At 32.1% G+C, this 23446-nt stretch overlaps 3 protein-coding genes across 5 annotated transcripts; 2 read left to right on the top strand and 1 right to left on the bottom strand.

Moving 5' to 3' along the window:
- Positions 1-1721: 1721 nt before the first annotated feature.
- SCY2 (SecY protein transport family protein) lies at positions 1722-8883 on the top strand. 2 transcript variants are annotated; one of them, XR_003603854.2, is made up of 14 exons: positions 1722-1909; positions 2040-2522; positions 3152-3240; positions 3609-3688; positions 3821-3910; positions 4308-4399; positions 5120-5203; positions 6088-6229; positions 6584-6700; positions 6915-7044; positions 7443-7566; positions 7669-7775; positions 8188-8358; positions 8422-8883. XR_003603854.2 is itself a non-coding variant. In XM_028068079.2 (13 exons), the coding sequence occupies exons 1-13, from the start codon at positions 1837-1839 to the stop codon at positions 8275-8277; spliced, it is 1701 nt and encodes a 566-aa protein (XP_027923880.2). In that variant the 5' UTR covers positions 1722-1836; the 3' UTR covers positions 8278-8883. The 2 variants fall into 2 exon arrangements, 1 of the variants encoding a protein (XP_027923880.2); XM_028068079.2 differs by having other exon boundaries at positions 8188-8883.
- Positions 8884-9776: 893 nt separating this feature from the next.
- LOC114181591 (non-structural protein) lies at positions 9777-12972 on the top strand. The gene is made up of 7 exons (XM_028068089.2): positions 9777-9958; positions 10088-10145; positions 10232-10534; positions 10634-10682; positions 11215-11309; positions 11810-11889; positions 12356-12972. Exons 1-7 carry the CDS (start codon positions 9825-9827, stop codon positions 12411-12413), a joined length of 777 nt encoding a protein of 258 aa, XP_027923890.1. The 5' UTR covers positions 9777-9824; the 3' UTR covers positions 12414-12972.
- Positions 12973-13030: 58 nt separating this feature from the next.
- Positions 13031-22784, bottom strand: LOC114181570 (basic helix-loop-helix protein A-like). 2 transcript variants are annotated; one of them, XM_028068058.2, is made up of 8 exons: positions 22664-22784; positions 22333-22566; positions 21884-22138; positions 20016-20112; positions 19749-19763; positions 19180-19236; positions 18666-19077; positions 13031-14107 (listed from the first exon to the last, which is right to left on the bottom strand). In XM_028068058.2, the coding sequence occupies exons 2-8, from the start codon at positions 22434-22436 to the stop codon at positions 13308-13310; spliced, it is 1740 nt and encodes a 579-aa protein (XP_027923859.1). In that variant the 5' UTR covers positions 22437-22566; positions 22664-22784; the 3' UTR covers positions 13031-13307. The 2 variants fall into 2 exon arrangements, with proteins under 2 accessions (XP_027923859.1, XP_027923867.1); XM_028068066.2 differs by having other exon boundaries at positions 22653-22771.
- Positions 22785-23446: the final 662 nt, after the last annotated feature.

Genomic DNA, 23446 nt, shown 5'->3' with positions numbered 1-23446 from the left:
GGTTGATGGGTTAATCGGGTTGGCTTACAGGTTCACTTAATTAAAAAAATACAATTTTTTTTATATTTTTTTCAGTCAAAACTAAATTATAATTATAATTAAAATCTAAATAAAGTTTAATACAATCCAAATACAAACCAAAATAAAATAAATAAAAATTATTTGTGTGTTGGCTAAAAAAAACAACCTAACATGATCCAAATGTAAAGTCCACCTTAATAAAAAATACTTGTATGACATTGGCTCACAGGTTCACTTAATTAAAAAAAATACAATTTTTTTTTTATTTTTTAAGTTAAAACTAAATTATAATTCTAATTAAAATCTAAATAAATTTTAATACAATCCAAATACAAACCAAAATAAAAAAAATACAAATTATTTATGTGTTGGCTAAAAAATATCTAGCATGACCCAAATGTAAAGTCTACCTTAATAAGAAATAGTTGTATGACCATTTTATTTGTGGGTTGGACTAACCCGACTCACCACAGATTTAACCCAGGTGAGCCGGGATCTAGATGAACTGAGTTAAAAATAAACCTTTATTAAAATTTATAAAAAAATTTCAACCCAACCCAGCCTGAACCCGTGGTGAGCCGAATTGGCTCACGGATTCCAACCAATTTTAACAACTCTAATCGAAGCGCTGTCGGACAATATGTAAATGAGTACAACTTACACTTTATCTTTCTCAAGGGTAAGTAAAAAACATTTTGGTGATTATTTATAATTTATTACAAAATGATGATTATTTATGAAAAAGAAAAGAAAGATAGACATTTTAAATTATTTGAATTAGAAATTCATAAAAGAATTTATTGATGACAAAAAAAAGTAATGATTATTAATCAAAAGAAAAAAAAGTAAGTTAAATTATATTATTATAGAACTTTAAACTTATAATCATAAAAAGTTGAAGAAGTTATTATTGAAAGACAGACGAATAAGCTATTGTTGGGAAGACAATAAAAAAGAAGTTAAATTTACTAATACACCATTATGAAAATAACACAGGGAGTTATAAAGGAGAAAATAACTTCTTTGTAAAAATAAGTAAATCTTCGACAAAATAAAATATATCTAATTGTTACAAAGAAATAGTTTTATTTTATAAATAATAATTGAATATAATATTTTTAGATGTTAAAAAATAGGCATAAAACATCAGCAATTATGTAATGTATTGACAAAAATATAAATAAATCTTCGACAAAATAACAATATGCTACATATCTCATCGTTATAAAGAAATAATTGTATTTTATAAATAAGAGTGAAATATAATATTATTTTTTTGGGTTAAAAGATAGGCATAAAATATCAACAATTATGTAATGCCAAGTGTAAACCTCATGTTGATTGCTTGTTCAAAAGATTATATCATCTCCTCAAATTATCATCATAATCGATCATTTTTCTCTTTAATGTGCTAATTTAATTATTTGTGGTTTTTTCTTCAGTGTTACATATTTGATTGATTATTCACTATTTATTTATTTTTATACTGTTCATTTAACTTCTAATTTCAAGAGTTAAAATACAAGTTCAATAACTCTTCAAAAACTTTATTTTTGAGAAATTGAACATGGTATCTTTAAACGATTTCTTCATTTTCAACGATTTAATTAAAACATCCACTGCACGCGCCACGTATAGAGAATGCACAAGCACTGTATCATGGTCCAATGAAAAATCTTAATATCGTCTTACCGTAGTTCGCGAAACAGAGGATCTAGGTCAAGGGTGAGGGTTTAATCGTCTATTTTTAAACCACAAAAACCCCTCTTCCTCTTCCTCTTTTCCACTCTCACTCCTACTGTTCCAACTCCAACCATGGAAGCAACGCGATTCTCCCCTAATCACTTTCACCTTCGGTCCTTCCAAACCAAACACAACGCTTCCAGAGGTAAGTTTCCCTCTGTCAACGCTGAAAACGGAAAAAAAAAAAAGAAAGAAGAAGAAGAAGCTATTTATATAAAGAGTCTCTTCTTGAACGCTAATTATGCAGTCTGCGTTAAACCTTATCTATCTTGCAGAAAGAAGATACGTAAAATGCATAAACGGAATTGGTACTAGGGTTTCGCTTTTCACAATCCCCGCATTCAGCACAAGGATTTCTGCTTCGCGGAACCGGACTCTTTCTGTTAACTTCTCCGACCGGCTCCGGAGTGATTATGCACGCGTCGAGGCTCCGGATGATGAGCTTCCGAGCGAGGAGGTTGTTCCTGCGACTCACGGAGGGGAGGCGGCTGTTGCGTTGTCTCCGGAGTTTGATAAGTCGGTAATCTCGCAATTGAAACCTGTAATGTTCAGAAACAAGTTTCTGAACTTTGTGCGGTTTGGTTCCGTGATAAACGGTGCGGCTGAATCGTTTTTCAAGAGCGAGATTAGGAGGAGGTTGTTCGTGACGGCGGTGCTGATTGTGATTAGTCGCGTTGGTTATTTTATTCCTCTTCCTGGGTTTGACAGAAGGTTGATACCGGAAGACTACCTGAGCTTTGTGTCAGGATCATCTGTTGGTAAGTTGCATTTTCTTGCATTGTTGGCTGCTCACACGTGGAGACTGGGTTTATCTAGCTCTTACAACATAAGACCCCTTTTTGATTTCATTGGCAAATGGTGATTGGATTTGAAACTTCTGTGAATGTAAAGGGACTATAGTTGAATGTAAGAAAATAAAATGAGGAGAAATGTTTGGTTTAATTTGCTAATGGCCCCAAAACTAAAATTTGACACATTTGATCTCAAATTGAGTGTTAGCTCCGGTAGCTTGTGAGTGTGAAGTGATAAAGAAAATTTAGACCGTTGTGTTAGTGCTTTTTATTTAACTATTTTTTTTTTCTGTGGAAAGTAGTGGAAGGATGATGATTTAATTCCAAAATTGATTTTAGTTGTGCATGAGATATACATAATATCCTAAACCAAGATATCTACAATTTGAATTTATCTAAATCTATGATAGTATATATGAAAATCTTAAAATAAGATAGGATATATGCTAGTTGAATTGAAGTAAATCCTATGATAATATATAAACAATTGGATTACCGAATTGGGTCAACACTTCAATATTTTCTAGAGCAATTTTTTGCTTGTGTATTTTTCTGAGTTTATACATGTGAACAGTCATTCATGTAGCTTCTGGCAGATGAACTTGGTGATTTCTCGGCTGAGCTCAAACTATCTATTTTCCAGCTTGGTATTAGTCCTCAGATAATAGCGTCCATTATTATGCAGGTATTCTCCCTTTGTTTTTTGAGTTTGTTAGACTTTGTTGCAAAAGTTTACTTTTTGTTACTTTAAAGGTCAAAGGATGTTCAACTACCTTGTATTTTTATATATGGCTTTTATTTGTTTGGTATTTTGCTAGTTGCTCTCAGTACTTTAGATTTTGTAACGAAATAAGTCTTTTTGGTTAATAAGTATCTTTTGAAAAGAGAATGAGTTTTCTTATTACTTTTACTGTGAGGTACTTGATTGTAAAGTCTCAAGAACACTGGGGTTCTCGACCAGATACCCATTTTTCTTGAGTATTGTTGATTTTATTTTATTTTTTGTGTTTTTGCCTGTTGTGAAATGCATTTGTACAAGATATTTATGTGCAGGTACTCTGTCATGTTGTCCCTTCGCTAGTAAAGCTACGAAAAGAAGGTCTGGATGGGCATGAAAAGATTAAGAGTTATATGTGGGTCTATTTATCGATCTTGAGCAGTGAACTAATTTAATGTTTCACATTGTTTTTCCGTCTCCTTTTGTCTGATATGTGTTTTGAGGAATTTCAACTAATTAATTGTTCATTTTGTTCCGCACATTGCAGATGGTGGATGTCATTTGGCTTTGCAATTTTGGAAGCTTTAATAGTTTCTTGCTACTCACTTCCATATTCAATTTATGCTGCCAGTTACAGGTAATCTGCATATAAGTTTTTTTGCCTCCAAGATTTTAATAATCCAACAAATGATTGAAATACCAATGTTTTTCTGCAAATTGATATCATGAATATGGTTTACATAGATGATTTTTTATATATTGTAATTCCAACTGATGTCTTTAGAAGTAGATAATCTTAATCATTGGTGGAAATAGAAGATCCATTCGCCTTCATAAGTTAGCATTATGACATTACCCTTTTTTATAAGCACATTACAAAAGTTCTATTTTGAAATTTGTCTTAAGCTTTATACTATGGTTCTCATTCTCTTGTTATCATACCGACTTATAGATATTGTGGGACATCTTGCCTCAAATTCTTTGTTTAAATTTTAGATACTTTTGTTTTGTTAAAATATTTGCTACTTTTGCAGGGTCAAACATGTAATGATTACATCAGTTTTATTGGTTTGTGGTGCAATGACTATTACATGGATATGTGATACTATATCAGAATCTGGATTTGGTACTTTTCTTACTGCAAAGCTATTATTAATTTATCACCTTTGATTGGAGTTGTGGGAATTAAAATTTAAAAGATAACCAGAGCATATGGTAGGGAATGCTATTGATGAATATCAACTTCGTAGTTGTAAGAACTATGCAAATAATCTGTGGATGATCCTCAATTGACTTGTCTTATTTATTAGTTAGGCATCATATGTAATCTTGAACTATAAAAGATGACAATAAACGACGTTTTATTGCTTTGATTTTGCCATTCTTTTATTGAATTTGTCATGGTCTACTTAGTAACTTCATAAGTATGTAATCTGCTCTGCAATTGAGGTAGGATTCTTTAACTTCTCATACAATACTGCTTCTTTGAAAGCCTAGTATTTTGGAAGGAGAAACTTGTCTTTCCAAATTATTGGCTTAGATCTGCATCTTTCACTCACTTCTTACTTTGAATTTTTATTTACTTATATTTGCAAATGACATTTTTAAAGTCAGTTTTTATTCAAAACTTGTAGAACTGTTGGAAAGAACACGAGAATCATAATTAATTTGTCAATTTCGTTTTTGCTGATATTGTCTACTTCATTGCTATCTCTTTGCCACACTAGAAAGGAGCCGGGATGTTGATTCTTCCCTATACTTACAGTTATGTGATTTGAAAGACTTACCAGAAGTTGAATGTCTACGTAATTGTTCAATCTGCTGCTTCTAATAATACCATCTTCAGGTCAAGGCTCGTCTTTAATCATATGTGTGGGAATACTTACGGGGTATATGGAAACATTATACAAGATGCTTACTCAGCTTTCAGGTACATGTCTGGATGTGAATGAAGGCTTTTGAAATTTTACCTCATCTCCCTTCCCCATGTTCCTCATTCTCAAGCTAATTTCGACATATTAAAGTAACATGTCTGATATCAAGGAAGTTGATTTTCCGACTTTACTAATGTTTTGACTAACAGCATTTTTGGTAGCATTGTTTAAGGGGATAAGGCACTGTTTTGTTTGAGAAAATGTTTTTTTGGTTCATTTTGTAACTTTTAATTACTAAATTGTTTGTTACCTTGTTTTTATTTTGTTTTTCATTTTCAAAAGTTTGTACATGGCACTTGAAAATAAGTTGTTTCCACTGTTTCTTACATAAATTTTTGAAAACCATACACGTAAATTAAACAGCAAAATTTTTTTGAAAATAGTAAATAGTCCATCAATGTATATGATCCTTCAATGTAAATATTGAAAAAAATTCTCAGGAAGCAGCAAAAAACAATTATTTTTCTAAAATATGCTGAGCCAAACACACTTAATTTTCTTGAAATGCATTTTCATTTAATTCTACTTTGATGATAGCAAGTTTATCTTAGACATGCTTATGCATGCTCAAAAATAAAAGAAAAGGAGGACCATAAAGACATGGAGCAGATAGTTTCAGAGGATTATTTATATTGCCAACCGATTTGATTAGCATATCAATGAGCAAGCATGCAGTTGAAATATAGAATATACTTATTGTTGCAATTGGTTTTGCTCGTAGGAGCATTATACATAGAATGAATATTACAAAAGTGCTTTTACAAATATACTATAAAAGTATTATACAAATTTAATAAGGTGAAAAATTAAGGCAATATTATTATATTTATACCATGGAATCCTTTGTAACTTTAGCGATTTATATTTATTAACATTGCAGTGAGTGCTGTGAGCTGGTGGCCATACATCCTTGCAGTATTGGGTATCTTCACCGTCGTCACTATGTGGGCAGTTGTAGTAACAGAAGGTTGTAGGAAAGTAAAGCTGCAGTACTATGGTTTTAAACTTGCTTCTGCAGCAAGGTAAATGACATTGTCTTTGTTCAGTCATTTGAAACTTGTTCTCTTTGAAAATCTAGATGTTAATAAAGTTTTGATATTCTAAATCATTGTAATTGACATTTTCCATTAGGGTTTTTCTGTGGAAAGTTGTTTGTACACTGGTTGAGAAAATAGTACATTTGACTGTTCTATGCTCTACCTCTGCCTTGAATATTAACTTATATGGGACCTAGCTTATATGTTTATTATACTTTATTCCCCTTGTTATTTTTATGCAGATCCAGATAATTTCTACTTCGTGTCTTAATGGAATTAAATGATATTTTTGTGTGTACTGATGCTTTGACAATTGATACTTTCATTCATTTGAATCAGAGAGCAATCGCCTATTACAGAAGTGGAGCCCTATATTCCTTTCAATATTAATCCAGCAGGGATGCAGCCTATTCTTACCACCTCTTACCTCTTGGCACTTCCAAGCATTCTTGCAGGGTTAGTTTACACTCCTTTTCAATATTCAATTGGTATTCTTTGTTCAACCTTATATTAAGTTTTGGCTGGTAAATATCTGATACTTATGATCTTAAGGCCTTAGCTTTCATGCTCTATTCTCTTTTTGCTGGATAACACATTTGCCCCATTCTTGTCAAATTGTGCTCTCTAGAAAGTCCTTTTTTATTTAATTCTAAATTGGTATTATTGGCAGTCTGCTGAGGTCACCTTTTTGGGAGCATGTCAAGGAAATATTGAACCCTGAAACTTCTGTTGGTGCTGAGCCATGGGTTTACTATTCCATATATGCTTTTTTTGTCTTCCTGTTCAATATATTTGACATTGTAAGTTTCTGTTTACTGTTGTTGCTATATATTGTTGTATATTCTATTTGATGTATGGAGTTTCTAATTTGTATTTTGAGTTTCATTTTGATATAAGGTGTTAAATTTACTTTACAATAATATGTGAAAAAATAGTGGATGAATAAATTTAAGGCTGAATTTGCCTTCAACTGAAAATTTGGAATGGAACAAGAGAAACAGTGTCACAGCTATTCCTTACTAATCTACACAATTATCTGATTCCGAGCTGCTTATTCTGATTGTTTTCAACCCCATTGAAATTCATACATTGTAAATCTGTTGATTTGTTGCTCATTAAAAGTTTTCCGTACTATGTTAAAATATCGAAATGGCTCTTGTATATTTTGTAAATGGTCTTACATGTGGATTGTGCACAGGCTAACATGCCAAAGGAAATTGCGGATTATTTAAATAAGATGGGTGCGAGAATACCAAACATAAAGCCTGGGAAGGCTACCATAGAATACCTCACCAAGGTTCAGGCATCGACACGATTTTGGGGTATGCTACTGGTGAATGACTGCAATTTTAGAGTCATTTTTTATTTCTTTACCAAATATATTTCTAGCACTGTTAATTCACTACCTTGTGGAAAATTTGTAGGGGGCCTACTGTTAAGTGTTCTGGCCACCACATCAAGTGTTCTTGACCACTATTTGCGGCGTGTCAATGCTGGGTTTGCTATTGGTTTTACATCAGTTCTAATCATTGTAAGTGCTCGGAGGATTCTTGTAATTGTACTCTGCATGCAAACTCATTGGTAATACCACATTATCCGTCAAGAAATTCATGCCAGCTGAACTTCCCTGGCTTGAATTGCTTTTTACGTTATTCTAATTTGGGAGCACAAAATTGGCTTGTTAAGTGCATGCCACTCGTTTATATTGCGTTTAAGGGGATAATACTAATTTATCCTTTCTACTATTTTCATCATCGAAACAAAATTGAATAATTTATATTGTGCATACGGATAATGGATTTGGTTCAAATGTACTTATATTACAGTATTGAAATTTGAAATAGTATTTCTTCAAACGTAATACATAAACCATCGAATGCTTTGTTCAACTTCCTAGTCTGTTGTACAGATTAACTGAATAGTCCTTGGTTTGATTGATCCAGGTCGGTTCCATTATTGAACTCAGAAGATCATATCAAGCATACAATGTGATGCCAAGCTTAAGTAATGCCTTGAGACGATATGGTGTATAACTTATGGAAAAGCGATGCTGTCAGTTCCCTGGGCCAATTTGATTTGAACCTCTGGGATAACATTGGCCACCGTTGTATTTGGTGAGTAGCATAATTTTTCTGTGTAAAGTTTTACAAATTCTGATACCGATGATAATTCATCAGGTCTACTTATTGCTGAAAATATTTCGGGAAAGCTTGATTTTTGGGGGACATCACAGATTTAGAATCCAGTTTACCGGTTTAAGAATATCGAGGTTGGAGTGTTGTGTTGGTAGTAAGAAGGCGATATATTCAAAAGGCTCATCTTCTGGATTATCTGGAGGAATTTTTATGGATTGGGAAACTCTTTAGTTAGGTTATAGTTGTAGGGGTAGATGAAATATGTACAGGAATTTGTCGTGTTTTTTAGACGTGATTTATGTAATATAAAAACGAGTTGTTTGGATGTAGGAGTTAAATGCCTTCACAGTGGGTTGGAGTGTTTCTTTCTTTCTACACCCGGAAAAAATATTTGATTCACCTCATCTTTACAGCAATTGTTTTTTTCAGAATGTATATTCTGAATAGTACATGTCAGAATAGATGAGAATTGTCCCATATTTTTATGGGGTACAGGAAGTTAAATTAGTGCGTTGATATCCCAAAGGACGGGCCAGCACTGTTGCACTAACAATGTTGTAACAAGAGATTCAAACCTCTGCGTTTTTAGATTACTTTTTTCTATATCCCCACATTTCAGCGTTTTCGTTTGACAATTTGAATTGATACTTAAGTGTTTATGGTACTACTTTGTATGCAAAAAAGAAACAAAAAACCAATTCTTGGATTTGGTAGTTTCAAAAGTATATTTCTGATTTGAACGATTTTGTAATTCTAAAACTCGTAAGTTGATTAACTTTAACAATAAATAAAAAAATTCAATGACGGAACTTTATAATTTTTAAATTCTAAAATAATATGGATGTATTTACACTCTCGGAACTAAAATGTTATGAATTTATGTCGGAAAAATCGAAACGTAGGTCACAGTCGTAAGGAAAACGTTGTAGATTTAGAGAAAATTAATGGAGAATGGGAGTAAAAAAACGGATTAGCGGAAAATTTTGGCTTATGACAAGGTGTTATATATATAAATATATAATTTCAGAAAAAAAAATGCTTGACTTATTTTTTTTAGAGTATTCTGAAAAGAAAAAATTATTGTGTTGAAAAAGCAAACAATGGGAGCATGCATTTGAGTTTGAGATCCATTGTTTTTCCTTTTCGTTGGAAAAATTTGGAAATGAAAGAAAACATGAAAAACAATGTCTATTTTTTCTCCATCTTTATTTCCCATGAAACAACCATACCATAAATATAATTGTATTTAGAGTGCGCCTTTTACATTAACTTTTTTTTTTTCCACTTATGCTAGTTATCTAATTTGGGCTCACAAAGTGGGTTGCTTTTATATTGGGCCTGTATGAGTAGAGATAGCTGAGCCCACCGTTTGGCGGGTCTTATGATTTTGATTTTTGACATTTGAATCTAGCAAGAGCATAACCACAGATTTTAGAACGGAAACTATGGCGAACTCAGAACCGAAGACGGATTATGCAGAAATCTATACAGCATCAGATGCCTTGGACGCCTCCTCCATCTTTCACACCTTCTACGACGTCGTAGGGTTTGTTCTTTACATGCACCAGCAAATCCCCTCGTATGTCTTTTCCCTTCACTTCGAAACGCCCGAACCATTTTTTTTCATTATTTATTAAAAAACCGCAAACACGTGAAATATTTTGCTTCAATTTCGGTTTCTATAATTGATGGCTTTCAATTTATGCAGCACGGTGCAGGATATGGCCATCGAATTTGAAGCCATGCATTCGGAGTACAAGGAGCTGGTATGTCATAATTCTGAGTGGAAATTTTGAATTTTGGGTCGTTATTCTGTCATCGATTTTCATAAACCCTGAATCGTTAACATCAGGAAACGGAGTTGGGAGCTGAGGTGAAGCCATCGTTTCGGAGAAAGCATGTTAGCAAAATGAGGGATATCAAGGTGGGAATTAAGAGATTGGATAAGTTGATGAATTCACTTTTGAATTTGCAAACAGCGTTTAAAATCGTGATCAACGAGGTTCCCACCATAGACGGTGTCGTTTTGGCGCTTGGAGCTAGCCCACTTCGACCTCAGAACATTTATGAGTTGAATTTTTCCCATTCGATTGGTGTTTCCAAGGATGCTGATGATTTTGCTAGGAGTAAAGCGGCTGAGAGTCTTTCGAGAAAGGTTCCTTATTGATATCCATTTTATGTTCCTGGTTAAAATTTTATGTGCTCTGTACGAGGTAGGCGTGTTGGATATTATGTTTCGTTTTTTCTTTAACAGGTGATTCGGACATTGATATCCAAGGGTGCTGGCTCTGTGACCTATCCCGGTAGTTGTTCACTTCTCTTGTAGATAAACATTAAGGTCAATTTTGCTCTGTTGGCTATTTTAGGTGAACAAAATAAGAAGATAAAGTGAATTGAATTCTTCTGTATGTTTAAGTCAACTTACGCATTTTAGTTGCATCTGAAAAAGTTACGGGAGAGAACTTCTTTAAGTCGATTTTAACTTATGGAAAATTAAATACTATCTAAACAAGGACTAGGAAGATTAAATACTCAAATTGTTCCTGTAAAGATCCATGGTCTTAAAGGTGGCCCTTCAAAGTTTTGGTATTTCATGGTGTGATAGAAGGATCAAGCTGGAACCAAATTAGTATTCAGAGGCAATTTGACGGACTAAATTGATGTTCGTTCAAGCATAAGGTATCAGATTGATGTCCAAAATCTTTGTTGGATCAATTTGATGTGCCGTGTATACATTTGAAGGATCAATTTTGGCATTATCTCTTAATTTGAATGAATTTTTTCTATGTAATCGCATTTTTAGTTTTCTTTTTATGCCACTCTTCTATTTTGTAGGCCCTATCAGATTGTTTGTGTTAATAAAGGCCCCTTCTTCTTTCAATCAGCCTATGCATTTTCTGCCTAAACGCGATTTTAAGTATAACAGAAAGGTAAAATAGACTACAAGGACATATTGAATTTATGGTTGTCTTTTTACAAGTTGTAAATGCGTGATCGTTTCTGACTGCATTGGGTACCGTATGCTGTATTTGTTAGTGGAGTTTTTCTGATGCTCATAATTTCTTTATTTGGTAATGAAAATAGTAAGTGCTATTTATATTTGTTGCTTCCTGAATTCAAATATGGCACACATTCTGTTTCATCAGAACCTTGTGAACCTAGTGTTAATTTGCTGCTCGAACTATTTGGCAAGACTGCAGGCTTTTCATCATAATGATCATCATAAAGAAAAAGAACTATTTGCAAGACTGCTCGAACTATATGTCAATGGTTTTAGATTGGCTGATATTTGTTATAAATATTGTTTACATTGTTTAATCTAGTAGCAACTTCGTAGGATCACATGCACTTTATATATTTTAATAAAATGATTTTTTTGGGTGGGATTATTTCATGAGTTTCTGCTAACAGAACTGCATTTCCGCCATAGGTTGTGCCTCTCGGGCTACAGTTTAAGTGCCGAAATCAGAATCAGGAAGTGGTCGCTACTGCTTCAGAAGATTTAATCTGGTATCTTTCACAATTTATGAATCGGCATCTTGTATATAACTAAGTTTTCGGTTTAGATGAGTTGCCTTGATGCTGCTTACGAAACTTCCTGTATTTTTTTACTAGTCTTTGGTTTTTTGATTGGAAGTGGAAAAATCCAGCAAACACCTCCCGTCCATTCTTCATTTGACAAATTATAGTTTTTGCAGTCAATTCTTTCATTGTCTTTTTATTTATTTATTTATTTATTTTTACATTTGGAGTATAGTCAGGCTTTTTATGTCTAAGCTGATCCTTACTGTTTGTCAGGGGACTGTTAATTTTCGTTGCTGATTGATATTTGTGGCCTCTCTTAATAGCAGTACATTTTACATATACTATTTATATAGTTTCCTCTCTCATGATGCAGACTCTAGTCTTTTTCTGTCCTCTGTATTCCCTTGTATTTTTCTTCGTTGCTTACTTTTCATCCTTCTGTTTGTTACAGGTTTCAATGTCGACATGTGATAAAAGGCCTTGCAATGAACACATTGCCAGAAGAATAAAATCCTCCACCTTACAGTAAGATAGGAAAAACGTAAATATATGATTCATGCTTGAAGCTAATGTTTCCTTGTTGTAGACTTAATCATAATGAACACGCTGCTGGCTTGTTAATCTGGAATGTCTTTATTACACAGCATATTGGACAAAGACAACAGATGTTGGCCAGGTAAGATATGTTACTCATTTGAAGGTTCTTGATGTATAAAAAAAGAAAACAGCGTCAGCAAAAACAATAATTGTTTTGCAACTACTCACTGACATTTAATCCCCAAGGATATTGAAGTTGTGATCAAATGCTACATTGCTTTACTAAGATTTAGCTCTAGCGTTATCATTTAGCACAGGTAGCCAGGGGTGCATTCATCAGTAACTGCTAACCAGTGTTTTTTGAGCCAACGGTAACTGGTAATGGGTTAGAACATCACATTTTTTTTCCAATACTAAGTTTGACGCCATTTTAGTTTTTAGACATTATGTTAGGAATTTCGACTTATTGTGGAGTGTAATTTTTGCTTACAAACTTTATGGATGTTGCATTATACCTGTTTTGTTTATGAATATATGTGTCTATAAGCATGTTAAAATTATCAAGAAAGAGACCAAGTAAAACTGAAGATTATATATTGAATTATATTTATTTGACCAAAAGTATGTAATAACTCACGATGATATCAATATTGAATACAACAAACATGGCACATATATAGTCAATGTCCATGGTAATTTCCCTTACAAAATCACAAGCCCAGTTGTGAAAGTATACTACATGCAAGTCCATGATATTTTACATGATCAATTCACGTACTCAGTTAACCAAATATAGAATGAATTAAATTTGTACACAAACTTATTCAGTTGAGACATACTCACCCCATTGAAGTCCAAATCCATGGTTAAAAATGATCATTGGAAGGTAGTGTGTAAGGGTCATGGTGGGGTATATGACGGGGTATAATCTGGTTTAGGGCATTCTTGACTTCCACAATACTAGCCTTTTCCCCGTTCCCATTATCCTTGACTTTGGCCCTCATCTCTGCAACAAAAACTCCATCATCCCTAACCCACGATTGCACCATCATCACATCAACCCCTAACTCCCTCAACAATGTCATCACATCCAGCAACAACCCTTCCCTATGCACACACTCCACCTCCAACAGTGCATCGCCCTCTATGATCGAAACCTCCACCTCCCTCACCCTCCTCTTCCCCGCGTGCCGCTCACGTGCCTCCAGGCTCTCAATCTTCTCCCTCAGCTGTTTTATGTATTCGATCGTGTCTCCCAGAATCGATGCCTTGTCCATTCTCGTTACGAACGGTACCATTGAACGCAGAATCAGAAACCTCTCATTCAGCTTCTCTCTCCGCCGCCGCTCCGCCATCACGTGGCTTGTCTCGTATGACGGGGCGCCCTTCCCCTTCACCCGGTTGGCGTGAAGATAAGGGACACTGAAGAGAATGTACTTGAGGAGCCACTGAGAGGTGACGTCTGCCACCGTCATGTGGAACTGGCCGCGGTACTCGTCGGTGCCGGAGTTCCATTTGTTGAAGGCTGATTGGAAGGAATCAGTGAGGTGGTTGACGGAGGGTGAGTCCGGCCACCACCCGGAGTTCTTTTGGAGGATGCTCGACACTGTCTGAGAGTAATGAGTGTCTGTGTCGCCTTGTGCTATGTTTTCTGAGGGAGGGTGTTCTGCAAAACAACAAACAAAACGTTATAAATAAGGTTCCATATAATTTTTAAAATACTTATTAATTTATGATTATATGAGTAAAAAGAATCATGTCATATAACATATTTCAATTGAATTTGATAATGTAAGAGTATATTAACAAAGAAATGGTTTTAGTTTCTTTTTCAATGAAATGATGCGCTCAGTAAGAAATTCTTCCAAAATTTATAGCTTAAACAAATCTCACAACGGGTACATTTATATAGCTCTTTAAAGTATGATACAGAATAATTAGTTAGTTTAATTGAACTATGCAGCCAAAAAAAAAAAAATGAGTGCAATTGATGCTTTAGTGTCTCTATCAATCTTAATTAAGATGTCTGCATTCTAATGGTTAGTTAAAAATGTGAAAGGGGTGAGGTATGTTATATTTAATTGGTTATTTAGACACTACTAATTATGATAACAAGTTAGGAATGATGATTTACAGTTTCAATTACCTAAAATGTTAATAATCATAATTATTACATATTCTTTGATACAATAATTTCAAAAATAATATATTTTTTTAATAATTTTAATGTAATTTCAATTTCAAATGTAATCCCAAAGTTCAACCCAATCTGAGAATCTATCTTTTGGCTCTTCCTTCTTTGCAAATTCTTTTATCTCCACCTTCTTTTAGCTTTTACTCATACAAATAACTAAATACAACTACTTGTTTATGTAAGAGCTTAAAGTTAAGAGATTTTATTTATTTTTATCTTGTATCTGGGTTAGTAATTTTCTGTGTTTAATCTAGTGTAAATATTTCTTTTTCCTTTGATAATAAAAAATATGGTATAATATCTAGAGCTGTAATTTTTGTGTTTAATCTTGTTTAAATATTTATTTTTCCTTTAATAGTAAAAAAGATGAAATATAGAAATCATTTTGAGTTTCCTTATTACGTATTAAGTGGGGAAGAAAGTTTTTAAAGAATTAAAAAAAATTTTAATCTATTAAAATGTTCAAGTTGTTAGAAAATGCAGGAAAAAAAATTAGAGAATATTTTCACTTAAGTTATTTAAGCTTTAACATGTTCTCGTATATAACTGATTAAAAAAAGTTTTGATCAATTAAAACACCTCAAGACACTTCTTTTTATTTATTTTAATGTATTAAAATTTTGAATTAGTATATTAAAATGATCTTCCATGTTATGAGGAACACTTTGATGAATTAAAACTAACTAATGGATTACACTTATCAAATATATATATATATATATATATATATATATATATATATATATATATATATATATATATTTGATTCATTCAATTTGAGAAAATTTCAAAACATTTTCAAACATCAAAAAAACATATCTTTGAATATAATAGATTTAGAGAATAACCTTGAATATCATTTTTGTCTCTTTATTTATAATTTTTCTTTACAACTTATCTATTTGAGTTTTTTATATGAATCGCATCATAGCCCAAATGGAGAATGATTAATGTACCATTTTGCTTTAATTTTTTTAAAGTTATTAGTTTGTTTAAATAATGATCAAATTTGAACTTTAGTTTTGATTTATTTTCAAGTTGTAATAAGAGTCCATTTGCCAACTTAGAATCAACCTTTGGGAGACCAAGATGATGTATAGCTGAATGTTTTAGGCTGACTTTTGGGTTGCCAAATTTGTAGTTACAATCAGCCACTAAGTAGTGAGATCATTAATAGCTTAAGTGAGATTTAATTGTAATTTATGGGTCTTTTGTAAGTCTGATGGTTAAAGCTTCTATATAACTAAACCATTTCCCATCCTTTATGTGTTGCCTCTCTTGGAAAGGAAAGAGTGGTTCTTTTCTTCCACCTTTTCATATTCACCTATTCTTCTTTCTTCACCCAAATTCAGAAAAGAACTCATTTTGCCTAGATTTATCTTATAGTCATAACTCTTGTTCCACTCGTCCAAAATTAGTGTTTCTTAAGCCAAAATTATAGTTCAGAATGTGAACTTTCACTCTGTTTTGGAATCATGTCAATTGGGGTTCTACAACCCAAGATATTGACGTTTCTACAATATTGGACAGATTGGAATTTCAACATTTTTTTTTCCACATTTTAACTAATTGTTCAAGTTTCTTACAAGGTTCTAACCCTAAAGATCCTAAGTTAGCCCTTGTGCAAATGGGAAGCACACCATATTTTTTTTTTACTACTTATCATGGTATATAAGTTATATTGATAAAGGTGATCATCAATGTGTTTCTTATTATTAGGTTTAACAAGAGGTAGTAAAACATGTTATATGATTTAAGTTATTGGTGTGTGCATGTTTTCTTTGGAGTCTTGTAAAAATTTAAACTATTAGAAGATTATTTAATCACCATGATTAAACAAAGTAGATATAAGTATTTTGTGAGAGTGAACCACTATAATTCTTTTTTGTGTTCATTTGTTTTTCTTTATACTTGCATATTAAAATTTGAGTTAAAATTATTTCTTATTAAAATATAAAGTTAAAATATTATCTTGCATTTCTTTGTATTTAAAACAACATTTTGTAAAAATTATCTTTGATTAAAAGGAAAAACTAGTCCGTTTCTTAAAATTTTTAACTTCAAAAAATCTCATCTCTTAAACTCGACCCTTATTTTTAACATTACTTCCTATGACACAATTTTATGACAAAAATAACTGTATTTTTTTAAAGTATTAGCAAGAGAATCGAATCAACAATCTTCTCACTTCCTTTCCATCTAATCACTAGGCCACCTTATCACTTTTTCGATTCTTTATTTGTAATATATATTTTATATCTTACATATAAGAGACACATTTAAACTACATATTCATTTTATATTCCTCTACAAAATATTTCAATTAGTTTTAACAACTTCAAATATATTTTTCTTTGTGAGAATAAGCCTAAAGAGACTTATCTAAAAATTTACGTAAGATATTTTTTGGAGAAATAACTTACTTCCTTGTTGGCTTAAGCCATTATTGGCTTATAAAAGAATACTCGTAAACAACAATGATGATAAAATTTGAAAGTTTGTTAACACTAGTTGAACACACAGACAAACATATTAATATTTTTTCTTCTATGTTACTTGTTTTGTTTTCAAAGTCTCTCTAAACACAAGTTTTATTTTAAATAAAAATAAAATGATTGTATGAATTTTACCAAAAGGAAACTAAATAACAATTTAATCTCCCTTCTTATTATGTTTTATTTTAATAGAGAGAGAGTCTCAAATTGAATCTATAATTCAATTTTACATTGTTATTTTGGCTTACCATCATTTAGCTTTTCCCTATCGCCATTTTGGCTTATCCACATTATAATCGATATTATTGACATCATCCATAAATTTTGACATCACATCATTGTCAAATTTATCCTTCTCTTATACTCGCTTATACACTCATTACCTGATCTACTTGTCACTCAACTACTATATATAAACAAAAATTGTTTTACATTTATGCCTTTTTTTTATGAAATTATCAGACACTAAAACCAATCAAATTGACTTATGCTCGCTATTATATTTAATATATATATAACAAGAATATATAACTAACATTAGAAAATGACTTTTCTATGAGAAGTCAATATCCTCATTTCTATTAAGGACAAGACTAATTTAGAAGGAAAGGACAATCATAAGATTCCAAATTACTATAACAAATCCTTTATTTAAATTAAATGAAATATTTTATTTTGGTTTTACAATTAATATAAATCCCATTGATGTAAACTATAAAGACTTTCTATAACAAGTATAATAGGAGGACTTTTTATAAAACTCATTTGAAGCCAAAAAAAAAACACTAAAAATCAAGCATAAAACATTTATCTTTGTTGTATCGATTAAAATATAATTGAAATAAAAGTTATTTATTTATTAATTAGAATCGATATGAAAGGTGTTATTTGAAATTAAAAAGATGTTAGCAAGTTTTTTTAATATCAAGTATTAAACAATTGATGTGTAAGTTGTGTTGACTATTAGACCAAATTGGTAGTAGGTAGGGAAAGAAGAAGCCTTGAATGTTTAAACTCAGAAGAATAAAAGGACAATTGACATGAAAGGATGGTAGGAGTTAGTTGAGATAACTAGAGGAATGGAAAATGATACTTACAAAGAATGGAGATTGAAGATATATATATATATATATATATATATATATATATATATATATATATATATATATATATATATATATATATATATATATATATATATATATCACATTATTCATTATTGGGCTGTTTTAAGTTGTCTTAAAGGAAATCTTATCTCTTTTTCAATAATATATAGATTTGTTGAATTATCATTTATATAAGTTCATAACAAATGTTTAATTGTTTAAATAATATCATTTTCTCATAAAGTATAACTTATCAAATTATAATGATCTTAAAATTTACAAATCATCTTAATAAATTAGTAAGAAAATATCAAACTACTAATAAACAAGTGAAATAAAGAGAAAAAATAAATATGATAAATGCAATGATGAAGAATGAAATTATAAAAGTTGTAAAAGAAAGTAAAAGTTTGAGTTTTATGTATATACCTGGAGGTTGTGGTGGTAGTTGAAGTTGAAGAAGTTCCAACCCTGCAGAACACAGTGCCATGGAGGCCTCTGTGGGGAACGAATCCAAGTGGTTAGATCCATCTCCGGGTGACCCGACCCGAAACCCCTCCAACGTGTCGAGCTCCATTAGTTCGGTGGGTATGAAAGTGTTGCTACGAACTACTAATCCTGCTGTTTCAGAATTCAACTTAACTTCTTTTCCTTTATCAACGATGTCGTTTTGGTTGGGAATATTGTTGGGTGGTGCAGTAGTGGCAGTGACAACAACAGGGTATGAAGAAGAAGTGGGATTGGAGGTGGAGTGCTCTGACAGTGCAGGCTTTGCCGTCGGAGGGTGCTGTTCTATGAAGAAACTCTTTATGTGTTGGATGAAATTTAGGTCTTCTTCCACCTAATTGGTTAATCAACAAACACATGCATGCATTCAATTTTAGGTCATATTTTTTGTTGAACAAATAACAGTGCAATACATGAATCTTTGTCTGTTCATTACCTTGTCGGTTGTGCCCAGCTCAACCACGCCATCCAACACAGGAATGCACACCACTGTCTGCAGTTTGCATGGCACAAACTTTAACGTAGTACCAAATGTATTGCTATGTTTTAAATACTGTTACAAAATCATTGAGTTTTGGTTTTTTTCTTCCTTCAATTTCATTTGATTATGCATGCATGCATGCAAGCTTTTAGTTGACGTAACTCTACTTGTAGTCCGTATGTGAGGATATTAGGTTATTTCATGTCGAAATATATTTGTCAAATTAATTGCTTAATAGAGTTTATTGTGTGTGGTTTAATAAATAAATAACTGTCAAGAAACAAAGTCTTGCTATTGTTTTCGTTTTAGCTTCTTTGTTGCTGTCATTTTTTTTTTTGTGTGTGTGGAAGCTTTATATGCCAGACTGTGTACGCTGTGAATCATGGTCTTTCTCATGTAGTTGTTGACCTCTTTTGTTTTACTTTAATGAATTCCAGTTTACTAATAAAAAAATGTTTTTTTAAGAAAAAACATGTTTAACCTATGTCTACCAGAAATGAAGAAGGTGTTGGAAAAAATTTCACCTGAATATGAGCACTCTGGGCGTGGAAGATTTTGCCATCACCGAAAAGGAGAGAGAAGAAGATAGTTAGTAAGTGAAGCTTCTTATATGCATGGGAAATATTACATAACCATACATGGTACAGAAAACATACACGTTAACTTGAAAAGCAAAAACTTTAATATATAGTACTGAAAAATCAATCATTTATTTAGGAAAAAAATGACATATTTTTGTACATGTTTTGCAATGGCCGGGAATTGTGATCAAAAGTGATGATTGTGAGTACCTTGGCAAGAATAGCTCTGGAAAATGCTTTGCTCTCTACTTCGTTTGCACCAGTGAGCCATATATGCTGCCTCCTGGCATATGCTGTTCCGGGCAACCTTAATTATATTACATCATCATCAATCAGTTCTATGTCAAACAAATGTTTTACGTAACTTTTTATATACAAATTATATTTTTAAAAAACTTTTTATATATTTTCTTTGAAGTATCTGTTTATCCCAGAAAAAACAAAGAGCAGAAAGACAGACACTAGGGAGAAGGAAAAAAGCAACAGTATCTGAGACTCGGATATGAAGTGGAGTGAGAAGGAGCAATGATTTTTCCTTTTTGGTTGTAACTCTTGTCTCTTGCTACAAAACCATGGTAATTCGTTGAAAAGGTAAAAGTGGGGAAGCCATATATATATATATAGAAAAATTTTAACTTTGTAAGTAAAAGAAATGAACGAATGTTGTTTCGAAATGATACGTTATCACAATTGGTTGAATACTAAAGTTTTGCAGACAATTCTTCTCCTTTCGGTTTCAGTGGCAGGAACCGTATCTTTACTAAGGAAAGTGGTAGAGCCTCGAGCTGTGTTTTTGACCTTCGCTTTTTGAGAATTTCATATACTTTGGAAAAAAAGGAAAAAAAGTAATATATATTTTCTTCCAAAGATTGAACGCATAAACTATAGCAATTCCCTTTTTCAATTGGCTTTAACGAAAGCTAGGGCTAAACAACAGTTTCTGGTCTGCCTTTATAATTCACCATTGGTAACTTTATTTTCCGTGGAAAACAAAATAAAGGGAGAAGAAATAAAAATTTTGTTTGCTTTGAATGCTTCAAAATGCTTCAAACAATCATTGCAATTTTCTTTATGTATTAGCTTTAACTAAAGTTGAGTCTCCACCGACTTATATGAACTAAATCTTGACCGAGTTTTAAAAAATACCCAAAAAGTATTTAAAATTAAAAGAGTGATTTATAACATGGATACCGAGATATAATTTTGTGAGTAATAGGCAATCTTTTATAAAACGCATTAGAAGATATTTTATATAATGTTGGAGAAATGAAAGGCTTCAAAAACATTTATAAGAGTAATGTTTGACTCGGAATTTGAAGGAAATTGGAGGGTGATTTGTTCCATTATAGAAGATAAAATTAACATCAAGCAATTAGGTATATAATTGAGTTTGAAGGAAGAAGATGAAATTAGGATTAAAAAGTAATTATGTTAGTAATTTATTCAAAAATGAAGAAGAAAAGTGTTCCATAAATCACGCCTGATCTACATTAAGAAAGATACATAATTTAATATAATATTAACTGATCATTCTGAAAAGAGATAATTTCTATCTAATACATAGTTGAATTACTTGAGAGTCTTTAAAACGAGTGGAGAAGAAGATTTCCACTAGTAAAATAAACCACATTTTTTTTTCTTAAAATAAACACAACAAAAATCATTTCACTAAAAAAATTGAGGATTTTATATCGTACTAGAAAAATGATGAAGCAATCTTGAACGGTAAAATTTGATATCGTGAAAAGAAGGTAGACTGAAAAATCATCTCATTCCCAAAAGTAGAAACTCAAATCTCTAACAATTACAACCTTTTTGGACTTTATCGATAGAGCATTATACGATCAAATGGGAAGAGAGAGAAAGAAAGAAAAAAGAGTGTTTGATCTCAAAAGTGAAACCTAACTATAGCAAGTTTGTTTGTTTTGTTTATACTAGACTTTAGATCCATCTACCACCAATCACGCTCTCGTAAAAATAACAGAAAAAGTTAAAGATGAAGAACGTGTTGAACACAGTGAGACAAAAGTTGAAGGGATCGATAAAGAAGTTTTGAAAGATTAAAGAACTTGACTTACCCGACACCAGGATGAAAAGAGAAAGAGACACACAAGAGATAGAACCATTCTGATTCCGTTAGATCCTCAGGAGACAAAGCAGCACACGGTCTTCGTGTTTGCGAATTCGCTTCTCCAGCAGACAAAGATTCATATAACTCTCGAAGTTGCTCGCTTCTTTGCAGAGAAGCTTCCTCAGTGCTAACTTCCATTGCTTGAACCGTCTTCCTCGTCTTAATTGCTCCGTTGTAATATCCATCACCCCACGTCAAAATCCTATCAAAATATCCTCCAATTCAACCTCTTTAATCATCATCATCATCAATTAACAACACACATACAAAAGCATTTTTTTTTTTTCTGGATCTGCTTTGTGGCACGAAAATCCATTATTCTAATACAGATCAATCAAAACTTAAATCGGAAAAAGGGTTAGTGTAACTATGATTTGAAGAAGAAAAAGTAGGTACCCTTGTTGGGGACAGAGTTGCCAGAAGAGGGTGTAAGTCCATTGAACTGATTGCACTGCAGCCCTTAACATGCTTTGAAGCCTGCTATTTGGCGGTGCAGCCATTGTTACCACTCCCTCGATTCTTTATCTTCCTATACCAATCTCAAATGAAAGAAAATTTTGCTACCGGGTTTCCAAAATAAGGGAATACGCGCGATGATGATGGATCATTGGACTTTGTCGTTATTCATGACTGCAAAATCGAACATGTTTACACCAGCAACAGCAACAGCAACAACATAAGACGAAAGCGAACTAAGTTAAAGACAAGGTTAAAACCATGTAATTACACTTTGGTATATATGACTTGCTTTCTTCTGTGTGCATTAAGAAGAAGAAAAGAGGATTTTAGAAGAGTATGACTTTGAGGTGAGAATATATATAATATAAAGAGTAAGTTATCGGTGTGATTTTTTTATCTTAATCATGTCCCTAAAATAGGTCTCCAGTCTCTAGACATTGTTCAATTACATAGGTATATTAATATATTAAATTCTAACAATTTAAAATATTATAAACAGTGTAATTACTCTTTTTTTATAACGAATTAATTTTATTTACCGAGAGTGGTCAAATATCTTTTCCAATCATTGAAATCTGACGAGTTAGTACTTTTTTCTACTAAGTTTCACAATTTAAAAGATTAAATATTACATAAAATTAAATTGATTTTATGTAAAACAAAATGTAAAAGTCAATTACTATATATATCATCCAAATATATAATAATGGCCGGAGTTAGTTATTGTTCTTCTCAAACACATTTAATAACCATATTTCCAATTTTTTGTTATATACATATAACAAGTGTTTTTCTGTATTAACCATCCTCTTGCAATAAAATATGTATTTGGAAAGTGTTTGTTAAATAAAAAAAGAATTGTGAGAGAAATTTAAGAGAAGAAAGATGATAGAGTGATTTTGGTAGAAGTGAGGAATAAGTTAGTTCTAAGGTTCTAAGGAGGTAAATGGGTAAATGAAGGAGTGAATATATATTGTGTATAAGGCTCCATAGCTTTCTGGTCATATATGTTGACTGGTTGCTCTACCAGACAGTTCTGATCCTTGTTTTT

This window comes from Vigna unguiculata, chromosome 1, assembly GCF_037176805.1.
Source record: "Vigna unguiculata cultivar grain cowpea cultivar isolate G323 ecotype 2 chromosome 1, ASM3717680v1, whole genome shotgun sequence".
NCBI classification, from domain to species: Eukaryota; Viridiplantae; Streptophyta; class Magnoliopsida; order Fabales; family Fabaceae; genus Vigna; species Vigna unguiculata.
Note: the sequence above shows the minus strand (reverse complement) of the source record. Positions and strands in the feature narration are given on the sequence as shown.